The 12,053-nt window shown below is 40.8% G+C and overlaps 1 protein-coding gene across 6 annotated transcripts in view; it reads right to left on the bottom strand.

Annotated features, from left to right (window-relative positions):
• PIBF1 (progesterone immunomodulatory binding factor 1) overlaps window positions 1–12,053 on the bottom strand; it is a 146,336-nt gene that overhangs the window by 109,216 nt on the left and 25,067 nt on the right. For all 6 annotated transcript variants that reach the window (XM_075918902.2, XM_075918899.2, XM_075918900.2 and 3 more), the window contains 2 exons: window positions 4,430–4,611; window positions 1,100–1,225 (listed from right to left, as the gene is read on the bottom strand). In XM_075918902.2, coding sequence (XP_075775017.1) covers window positions 1,100–1,225; window positions 4,430–4,611 — 308 coding nt within the window. The remainder of the gene's footprint in view (window positions 1–1,099; window positions 1,226–4,429; window positions 4,612–12,053) is intronic.

Genomic DNA, 12,053 nt, shown 5'->3' on the forward strand with positions numbered 1-12,053 from the left:
CAAGAGAACTGTGGATAGTAGCGCAAAGAGCCACACATCCCTCACCCAGAGCCAGCCCCCCACCCCCGCACCCTCCCACAATCTAATACCCTCTCCCTCCTGCAGAGCCAGGCACCCCCAAGGCCCCTCCCATTCTAACCCAATGCCTAGGTCTCATCGGAGCTGCCACAGCCACGCACTTGTACCTCCACGAACTGGGGTGTTTGCACAAAGTGGGCATGTGGCTCCGAATGAGCCATAACCCCGAAAGCTGCATTTCTGTGAGCAAAGAGCCACAGGCTGGCCACCCCTGATTTAGTAGGTACAAAACACTTAATTCAAATGGGACTACCAATATGCAAAGTATGTCAAGAAGGTAAGTCAGCCTTTGCAAGACAGGGGTCACAATAGGTTCTGCTTAAAACATAATAGTATAATGAACTGGAGATCTATACTTTTTAAAAGCATTAGCTTCAAACCATATCAAACATCCTTTCTTTTATACTTAAAAAAACAGTCCATGACCCATTTCCCACCTTCTTCATTCTGTATTTTTAGTGATCAGGGTGTACACCATGAGCAGCCCATAACGATATGCAGTGTTATCAGATAAACTACTGTATAAAAACTTTACTTATGTATACTGAAGTGCTTCAAGAAGCCAATCACTCTGCAGAGTACTATTACTACTGGATTGCTATGTACCTGTATACTATTTTATTCTTTATCCATTTTATTGTATTCTAAATCTTTGAAAATTGGTACTCCATTGAAAAAATATAACCCCAGTTAACCTCAGTATTTGTTTAACCAGCAACCCTCTTTATTCCAAAATGCTGGATAACAGTGTTTTTACTGTATGAAATTTTAAGCAGCTATTTTAACAGAAAGCAAAAAATAAAACTGCACTTTTACTGTAAAAATGAAATTTCATATGAAAAACCACTTTCTTGTAACATTTAAGTTTGTTTAATAATGGCTTAACACTAAGACTAATTTTTTTCATTCTGACCACCCTCATAAAAGTGACAACATGATTCACAAATAACACGAACTGACATATGATCATCTATACATTATGTTATGCCCAAAGGACTTTTTAAAAATAATTTTACCCTACCTGTTTTCACGTTCATACATCTCCTTTGAGGTGCTTCGAAGCCGTTCAATTTCTTGATTTGTTTTCAATCTAATTTGTTCCAATTCATCACACAATTTGTTTTCATATTCTGTTTTATAATGGTCTCTAAAAATTAAATAATAATATTTTACATGAATTTAAATATTTGTACCCTCTGAATCGCATTGCTATTTGTTTTGCCACAAGTCTCCAAGAACCTATTACTCTGCATGAATACAGCTGTGGGTTTCTTTCTTTGAAATGTGTGATCGATTGAGCTTAACCAAAAGTAGCATCTGGTCTTTTCTTGACAGAAGTACTGGTCTCAGTTATTATTGATTCACTTAAAACTAAATATTATTAACACACGTACTTTAGTAGCTCATTGGTTAAAACAGTTAGGAACCATAGGGATCTGCTATAACAACTGGACCTACAGATTTATCCGCTGCTGAACCTAACTGTGGAAAAGTGGATAAAGGTTTATGAAGTGTCACAAGAAAAAGTTGCTAACCTTTCTGTAAGGAAAGCTTCAAAGGGGTAGCCGAGTTAGTCTGTAACAGGAAAAACTTTAAAAAACAACAAATAGTCTGGTAGCACTTTAAAGACTAATAAAACATGTACATAGTATCATGAGCTTTTGTGGGGGCAGCCCACTTCTTCAGATGACCAGTGTTCATCTCAAAGAACAGCAGTTACTGAACTGGTTAGTAATTGTAATGAGGTGGAGTGGGGAAGATGCCCCTCCCAGAGCCTTATTGGGCAAAGCCTGGCTTCAGCACATCATCTGACCAGAAACCAGGAGGTGGAGCTAAAGCTATAGAAGACCAGCCTCGGAAGCCAGTCAGCCCCCAGCCGCCAGAGGAACTAGATGCCTGCCCTACACTCCCAGGCTGGGAGGTGGAGGTGGACCCAAAGGAAACTGAGAATCCCCAACTGACCACAGACTTCATGACGCACTGTCGCTTTGAAACGCCATGGGGAGCCTAGCGTCAGACTCCACACAGTGTTTCAAAGTGGCAGTGCTGCATGGAGTGCCCAGCTGACCCCCAGGCTCCATGAGGCACTGCTGCTTTGAAACGTTGTGTGCTCGAGAGTCCAATCCTCAGCTGGGCTCAGGCTGCACGAGGCGTTTCAAAGAGGCAGACCCCCGGGTTCAATGAGGTGCTGCCACTTTGAAACGTGTGCAGCCTGGGCCAGCCTAAGTATGCATATTTAGGGTCAAAATTGGCTGAGCAGCAGCAAATGGACCCCCAAAACACACATATTTAAAGGACCTGTCCAATAATGTAGAGAAGCTAAGATGATAAATCAGAAAGTACAATAAAGCTGCCCAAACACACAGCCTCCTTCGATAGAGCTTGGATATAAACAATAAAAAGTATCTTTTACATAAAACTTCTCCATACATCTCAGAGCACTCCTACAAAGGAGTACATTTCAGTGGGAAAATCATAGGTTGCATACAATTAACACCACAATTAAAGCCTCAAAAAAATCGGAGGGGTTACTTTGGTTGATTTCTTGCATATATACTTATAATGGATAGTTCCACTAGTACACAAAAATAGAGTTACCGTTACTGAACAAAGACAAAATCTGTCAAAATTCTCTAAATATTTAAAGTCGCTATTTTCCAATGCTAAAGACAGCAGAGCTCTGGATTCTGAAAGGGGGGAGGAAGATAGATGATGGATAGAAGAGGGCATAATGCCAGCTCCATGGCATTCTCTGAAATTCCGCAAGGTTGGTAATCTGATAAGCTTTGATGTCAAAAAGGAGAAGTCTCAGTCTCTTCTCTCTAGGTAGTGGTAGATATCGGCACAAATTGCTATTGCATAAATCATCAGTAGCTCAAGATCCATGCTTATTGCCATTTCTGCGATGGGGATTTTGTAGACATAATTGTGTGGATTTTACAGGACCCACACTGCCAGTTCAAAAAAGGAAACAAGAGCATAAATTTTTATTCCCTGAATTTGCAGGTTTAGGAGGTCCATAATCACCCTCGAAGCTGTCACACCTACAGGGAGCATTTCAAGGTACCTGCACCCTTTCTGGAATGCCCAACTCTGTCCCAGCTTCTTTCTGAGGTGTCAAAAGGCATCCTTTGGCCCTAAATTAAGTTTATGTACATTTTCAAAACTGTTTCTGCTTCACAACTACTTATTTAAGTCACGGTATCTGTTCCTTTGTTTATATTCTTTGAGTTTTGTGCCTATAAAAACAACTAGGCATTACTGCTTCCAAGCAAAGAGAGAAAGAAAGAACTGAATGTGCAATTATATAGTCTACCAGTTCACCTCATCTGAGCTCTAAAATTTGTTCATTTCAATCAACTTATATTAAGTATTATAAATTTTTATATATATCTGTATTGTGTTTAAAAATGTTTTATAAGCCACCTCATATATTTTAAATAAAGAGGCAGGGTAAAAATATTTAAATAAATAAATAAACTGCCCAACTCTTATGATTCTTGGTTACTCTTCTTGGCTCAAAACTCAAAAAACCCATTAGCTTTTAAATCCAAATTTTGGCAGTAAATAGGACAAGTTACACTTTGTAATAAAAAAATTTTCATACTAAAATTAAAATAGTTTCATACCCAGAAAGAGAGGACAAATGCATACTCATAAATCTGCTTATCATTACTCAGAGTACATTCACCTGCAAAAAACAGCAGACCTGTCTAATCTTTCTATTAACATTTTATAGACATGCCTGGTCTATCAAATGTCTGATCAGAGATTTCTATCAATTTCACATATATTACTAGAAATGATAAATCTTCGATATTGTCATGAGGCTTGTTCTGTCATACGGTAACCCTATATTAAATAGATATCTGATGACTATATTACTGCATGGTATGTTTAAAGAAAAGTTCACCTATTGCAATGATTGTTTGACTTTAATATTTACCAGTCACCACTTTACAAACCTGGTAGAACTTTCTAAAAAAAAAAAAACCCCAAAAAATGCATTTTTCATACTGAATTTATTTGGGCAGAATAGTACCAATTTACATGCTCAACTTATTTTTTAATTAGACATTTCCAGATTCTCACACAGGTTGCTAGCAAGAAATCCAGTGAGAGGGATTACTTCTATGGGCTTGTCTTAATTTGTCAATGCATTTTTTCTAATCTATTACATGGAAACTAAAGATGCTAAATTAAATTCTGATCTCAGCACACAGACCTGTTCAAATACCTCAGAAATGGACCATACATATTTATTATAATGGAATTAATTTAATAAATTATTTCAGAGGAAAAATAATTTAATTTGTCTGCTTTATAAAGATGGAAGACTACAAGAACTTGCCTGGATGTGACATATTTTTCATACATTTCCTCTCTAGCTTTTTTGGCATCCTCCAACTGAACCTGAAGTCTTTCAAGGCGATCCTCTTCATGGGCACAACGAACACTGAGCTCCATGTTCTGACGATTAAGATAATCTTTATCTTTTTGTAATAAATTAACAGATTGCTGTAAAGTTGTCATCTATAAATAAAAAGAAGACTGACATAAGACATTTTGTCTTGAATTTCAAAAGGTTTTTTTTTTATTAAATCATATATACACACATATTTTCATTATAAAAAGTGATCATTACTTTTCTCCTCATAAACTTTCCCCAACTTAAAACATTCATTTTACACTTAAGCTTAATATGGACTTTCAAACTTCAACTGCAGTTCTAGACTGATAAGAGAACTCTAAAAATGGAACTGGCACTTCACATTTATGGTGACTTCATTTGCTGCTCAGATTTACTTTAATTTATAAGCCAACAACCAAAACTGGATTCTGAAGTTCCACATGAGATCTGAAAAAATCAAGCTCAATTCTTTTTCTTCCTTGCATCATAAACAGTTACAGATACTTCACACCAAATTGTGCCCTCATTCCATCTATGCAATCAAAATGCCTTCAATGAAATTGTACAGATGAAAATGAAATACAGTAAAACAATTTTATTTGGATGATGCACAAGAAGGAATTTAGGTCTCTCTCAAGCTGGTTCTGCAATGCAAACAGGAATAAAAAGTAGAAAAAATTATTGTAATCACTTATCAGATGCATTTCTGAACATCACAAAAATAGTTCTTCTCAGTAAGATGAAATTTTGATATAGTAATTTTTCAGAGTTGAACTGTACTTAAATAGGTGGACCCTTCCCAATGAGCCTAGGTACTTGATTCTCCAGATACCTATTTTTAAGCTCTCATTTAAAAGCTTTGCCATCTTAATACAAAGTATGTGTAAGCTCAATAGACTATAAGGTAGTATCTCCTATTATGTATTAGTAAAAAATATGTAACACAATAGGGTCTTGATCCATGTTGATGCTTCTAGGTGAAAACAGCAACAAATACCTCATGCCTAATAGGATGGCCAGTATCAAGTTTTTGGCCTTTATTGTTCGATAACTTAATATCTGAGATGGAAAACAAACAATTTACCTTACAGTAGCTGATTCTTCAAAAGGTGTTTTTTCATGTGTATTTCAATTTTGATGTACGTGCACCCTACATACGCAAGATCAGATTCTTTTAGCCAGTAGTGTCTATTGGGGATCATATTCACACCTAAGTGCCCTCACATATTATCTGAGGGCATGAAGTGCAAATTTAGCCCAACCATTCCTCAATCAGTACAGAATCCCGAAGGAAAACAACTCTAGAGTAGCCAGGAAGGATACGAGCTTGTGGAATGCGTCTGGACAACACATTTTTAAGACTCTCGGTTCTTGTATGGTACGTAAATATTATTCCTTCTTCAAATAATTGTCAACCCACATTATACTTTTGGTTACTAACACACAGTTGTCTGTTTTTGCTCGAAGTTCACTAGCAAAAGTCCTAAACTAAAATACACATCCTGGAAACCTTTTTTAAAGAACAGTGACATGTAAACACAGAATCATAGAATCATAGAATAATAGGACTGGAAGGGACCTCGAGAGGTCATCGAGTCCAGCCCCCCGCCCTCAAGGCAGGATCAAGCTCCGTCTACACCATCCCTGACAGATGTCTATCTAACCTGTTCTTAAATATCTCCAGAGAGGGAGATTCCACCACCTCCCTTGGCAATTTATTCCAATATTTGACCACCCTGACAGTTAGGAATTTTTTCCTAATGTCCAATCTAAACCTCCCCTGCTGCACTTTAAGCCCATTACTCCTTGTCCTGTCCTCAGAAACCAAGAGGAACAAATTTTCGCCTTCCTCCTTGTGACACCCTTTTAGATATTTGAAAACCACTATCATGTCCCCCCTTAATCTTCTTTTTTCCAAACTAAACAAGCCCAGTTCATGAAGCCTGGCTTCATAGGTCATGTTCTCTAGACCTTTAATCATTCTTGTCGCTCTTCTCTGTACCCTTTCCAATTTCTCCACATCTTTCTTGAAATGTGGCGCCCAGAACTGGACACAGTACTCCAGCTGAGGCCTAACTAGTCCAGAGTAGAGCGGCAGAATGACTTCACGAGTTTTGCTTACAACACACCTCTTGATACAACCTAGAATCATATTTGCTTTTTTTGCAACAGCATCACACTGTTGGCTCATATTCAACTTGTGGTCCACTATGACCCCTAGATCCCTTTCCGCCATGCTCCTTCCTAGACAGTCGCTTCCCATCTTGTATGTATGGAACTGATTGTTCCTTCCTAAGTGGAGCACTTTGCATTTCTCTTTATTAAACCTCATCCTGTTTACCTCTGACCATTTCTCTAACTTGCTAAGGTCATTTTGTCCCTATCCTCCAAAGAAGTTGCAACCCCACCCAGTTTGGTATCATCTGCAAACTTAATAAGCGTACTCTCTATCCCAATATCTACATCATTGATGAAGATATTGAACAGTACGGGTCCCAAAACAGACCCTTGAGGAACTCCACTTGTTATCCCTTTCCAGCAGGATTTAGAACCATTAACAACAACTCTCTGACTACGGTTATCCAGCCAATTATGCACCCACCTTATCGTGGCCCTATCTAAGTTATATTTGCCTAGTTTATCAATAAGAATATCATGCGAGACCGTATCAAATGCCTTACTAAAGTCTAGGTATATGACATCCACCGCTTCTCCCTTATCCACAAGGCTTGTTATCCTATCAAAGAAAGCTATCAGATTAGTTTGGCATGACTTGTTCTTCACAAACCCATGCTGGCTATTCCCTATCACTTTATTACCTTCCAAGTGTTTGCATATGATTTCCTTAATTACCTGCTCCATTATCTTCCCTGGGACAGACGTTAAACTGACCGGTCTGTAGTTTCCTGGGTTGTTCTTATTCCCCTTTTTATAGATGGGCACAATATTTGCCCTTTTCCAGTCTTCTGGAATCTCCCCTGTCTGCCATGATTTTTCAAAGATCATAGCTAAAGGCTCAGATACCTCCTCTATCAGCTCCTTGAGTATCCTGGGATGCATTTCATCAGGACCTGGTGACTTGCTGACATCTAACTTTCCTAAGTGATTTTTAACTTGTTCTTTATGTATCCTATCTTCTAAACTTACCCTCTCTCTGCTTGTATTCACTACGTTAGGCACACCTCCAGACTTCTCGGTGAAGACCGAAACAAAGAAGTCATTGAGCATCTCTGCCATTTCCAAGTTTCCTGTTACTGCTTCTCCCTCCTCACTAAGCAGTGGGCCTACCCTGTCCTTGGTCTTCCTCTTGCTTTTAATGTATTTATAAAAGGTCTTCTTGTTTCCCTTTATGCCTGTAGCTAGTTTGATCTCATTTTGTGTCTTTGCCTTTCTAATCTTGCCCCTGCATTCCCGTGTTGCTTGCCTATATTCATCCTTTGTTAGTTGTCCTAGTTTCCATTTTTTATATGACTCCTTTTTTATTTTGAGATCATGCAAGATCTCCTTGTTAAGCCAAGCTGGTCTTTTGCCATATTTTCTATCTTTCCTACACAGCGGAATTGTTTGCTTTTGGGCCCTTAACAACGTCCCTTTGAAATACTTCCAACTCTCCTCAGTTGTTTTTCCCTTCAGTCTTGCTTCCCATGGGACCTTACCTACAAGTTCTCTGAGCTTATCAAAATCTGCCTTCCTGAAATCCATAACCTCAATTGTGCTGGTCTCCCTTCTACCTTTCCTTAAGATCATGAACTCTATTATTTCGTGATCACTGTCCCCTATACTGTCTTCCACTTTCAAGTTCTCAACTAGTTCCTCCCTATTTGTTAAAACCAAATCCAGAACAGCTTCTCCTCTGGTAGCTTTTTCAACCTTCTGAAACAGAAAATTGTCTCCAATGCAGTCCAGAAACTTATTGGATAGCCTGTGCCTCGCTGTGTTAGTTTCCCAACATATATCTGGATAGTTGAAGTCCCCCATCACCACCAAATCTTGGGCTTTGGATAGTTTTGTTAATTGTTTAAAAAAGGCCTCATCCACCTCTTCCACCTGGCTAGGTGGCCTGTAGTAGACTCCTAGCATGATATCACCCTCGTTTTTTACCCCTTTTAGCTTAACCCAGAGACTCTCTACACAGCTATCTCCTACGTTCATCTCCACTTCAGTCCAAGTGTGTACATTTTTAATAGACAAGGCAACCCCTCCTCCCTTTTTTCCCTGTCTGTCCTTCCTGAGCAAGCCGTACCCTTCCATACCAATATTCCAATCATGCGTCCCATCCCACCAGGTTTCTGTAATACCAATGATATCATAGTTGTATTTATTGGTTAGCAATTCCAGTTCTTCCTGCTTATTACCCATACTTCTCGCATTTGTATATAGGCATCTAAGATACTGATTTGATCTTGCCTCCCTGTTGTGCCCTGACCCTCCTTTCTCCTTCCCATTATAGGCCGTAGTCCCCCCCATTTCCAACCCATCTCCCAGTCCCGCACATTCAGCACTTACCTGTGGGCTTTGCTCACCTGCCCCCGACAAACCTAGTTTAAAGCCCTCCTCACAAGGTTAGCATGGGGGACCAAGCGTCACACAACAGTGTCACCAAATTTTCTGGCATAGGAACATATTTCAAACAGGCAGCAGCACCAGTATGAGCTCTACTGGAATAAACTCCAATGTGATTAGGTAGCTGCCAAATTCATAACGTGTCATCATACAGGTAGAGATCCAATTTGATAGTTTCTAAGGATAAAGGTTGCACATTAACTATAAATAAAGGCCACAAAAAGTCGATATATGTTCTGAATGATTGCGTGCTAAACAAAGATTGGGCCCATATAATATCAAGTATGTGAAGAATAGCTTGCCCCAGCTTACAATATCCAGTGAAAAGATATAGCAGTAGAGGAAAAGTACCACTCCTCTGAGCTCATTCTGAAGTTGGTTGGTTGGTTATTACCAGCCTTACTTTTACCAAGAAAGGTGACTATGCAGTTGGGACCTCTACCAAGTTAGGTGACATCATGAATGGTTTAGGTGCAAAGACAGTCAGTGCCAAGATAGCTGGTACCACAAAAGTAATCAGTACTGAATGGAAGATGCTGTGGCTATTAGGATGTTAGCAAATGTGTATTTGTGTAAACATGTACACGCTGAATTTTTTAGTGGTTATACATTTACATGAGGGGGGCAGGTGGGAGCCAGTGTTTGTGGGGAGTCTAATTTTAAGCCAGCTCCCTGCAAGTACCGGCTCCTGCCTCCCCTCTGATACAGAGGCAGCAGCATGGGGGGCAAATGGCTCTGTGGGAGCCTATACATACAGAGAGCCAGCTTAAAAGCCGGCTTCCCACAGATGAAGAAAATTGTTGACCCAACATAATTATATCTTGATTACAATGCAAGCAGGTGCAGAAGAGCTGTGGGCTTCATCTGGGGTGTAGCTCTGGGGTGGCCAGGGATGAGGAGTTTGAGGTGCAAGAGGGGGTTCTCCAGGCTGAGGGGTGAGGCAGAGAGGTTTAGAATGTGGGAGAGGGATCTGGGCTGGGGCATGAGAGTAAGGTCCAGGGTGGTGCAGGCTCCACTTCGGAGTGCACACTCTGCAACAGAGCTGTAGATAAGGTGTTTGGGATTCAGGAAGGGGCTCCAGCTTTGAGGGAAGACTCAGAGCTGGGGCAGGGAGTTGCTGCTTGGGATTTGGGCACAGGTTTACCTCCTGCAGCTCCTGGTCAGTGGTATAGCGCGGGTGCTTTCTGCCTGTCCTGGCACTGTGGACCATGCTGTACCTCTGAAGCAGCAAGTCCAATTGGTACATGGAGGCATGCAAGCAGCTGTGGTTACCCTGCTTAGCAGTTGGACCTGCTGCTAGCTGCTTCCAGAGAGCAGCACAATCTGTGGTGCCCAGACAGGGAAGAAGCCTGCCTTACCACCTCTACTTGTCACCTGGTCACCCAGGTGCAAGGCAACCCGTTGTCTGACATTTCATGACCCAGTACTGGTTTATGACTTGTAGTTTGAAAACCATTGAGCCAGAATATTGCTACAGGACATGTTCATCTCCAAGGCCAAGAGTACCAGGAGTGTCTACTGTTAACAGACATCTACGAAACACGAGGAACGTGTCAAACTCAGTAACATAGCTTCTATCATCATGCTAGTACCCCTTCTACAAGGAGGTGCAATTTCTGGGCTAATTGAAACTTAATAAATTACATCTTTATCTATTTGCCAAGAGAAGAAAAAACAACTATTAACAATACTAGCAATGATAAGAGACGGTTACTCAGCTTGTACAGTAACGGAGGTTCTTCGAGATGGTTTTCCATGTGGATACTCCACCTTAGGTGTTTGGGAACTGCTGCGCACCTAGTCAGAGATTTTTAGTAACAGTGTCCTCCAGTAGACTGCACATGCAGAGCAGAGGGCACGCGCAGAGCCGCAACTAAGCATGCACAGCCAACTGCCCCTTCTCTGCCACAGAAGAAATAAAAACAGATGTCCTGGAGGTTGAGTCCCCTCTGTTTAAAGCAGGGATTATAGCAGATAGGGTGACCATCTTGAACTGCTAGGGTCACATATGGCAGTTGAGCCTCCTGAGATAGAGAATTTGTCTCCATCCCTTTGACTTCCTTGTTGTGAGGAAGTAATGGGAATAAAACCTTTTGCCCCGTAGCAATGAGGTGTGGGTTCTACAGCATCCAGGTGGAGCAAATGGTTGATTTCTTGGAATACAATAGTCTGGTGAAATAGGTTCCTGAAGAGAGATGGGGAAGGTTAGTGGGAGAAGGGGGCAGAAGAGAAGGGGATACAGTACCAACCCTTCCGAATGTCAGATACCGACTTGTCTGTCATGATGGAAGACCAATGATGGTAGAAGGGTAATAGATGCTGACAAAATAATTGGTGGGCCTGAGGTTGCCTTAAGCGAAGAGGCGTTATCAGACTCTCGACGTGACCTTCAAAACATTTGTCTTGAAGTTGAGGGCTGGGAGGTAGAGCGCTGGTTAGGGGTTTGCCATTGCCTCCTCTTATTATCGAAATGCCTCTGAGCTTGAGTAAAAGGCGAAGGCTTGTGACGCCGTGTAAAATATCTTCTCTGTTTGCGTTTTAATGCAGGAACATGAATACCAAAAGTCTTTAATGTGACCTGTGGGTCCTTGAGGGAGTGTAGCAACATGTCGGTGGTGTCTGCGAACAGTTTGGAGCCCGGAAAGGATGGTCTTTGACTATGGCCTGTACCTCACAGGGAAAACAGGAGAGGTGAAGACATGATGACCTCCTCATCATGACAGCCATCACAATGGACCAGGATGTGGTGTTGGAGGCATCTAACACAGCATGCAACGCTGTGCAAGAAATCAGGGTGCCCTTGTTTATACTAGTCCTGAACTGTTCCTTTTTGTTATCAGGAAAACTGTCAATAAAGTGTGATAGTTGATCGAAAATATGAAGTGTTTATTTTGTGAATTTTGCGGTGTAACTAGATATGTGGAGCTGTAAAGATTTGGAGGAGTACGCTTTCCTGTCCATGAAGTCTAGATGCTTCCATTCCTTGTCGTAGGGTGTGTTT

This window comes from Pelodiscus sinensis, chromosome 1, assembly GCF_052426305.1.
Source record: "Pelodiscus sinensis isolate ZL-2025 chromosome 1, ASM5242630v1, whole genome shotgun sequence".
NCBI classification, from domain to species: Eukaryota; Metazoa; Chordata; order Testudines; family Trionychidae; genus Pelodiscus; species Pelodiscus sinensis.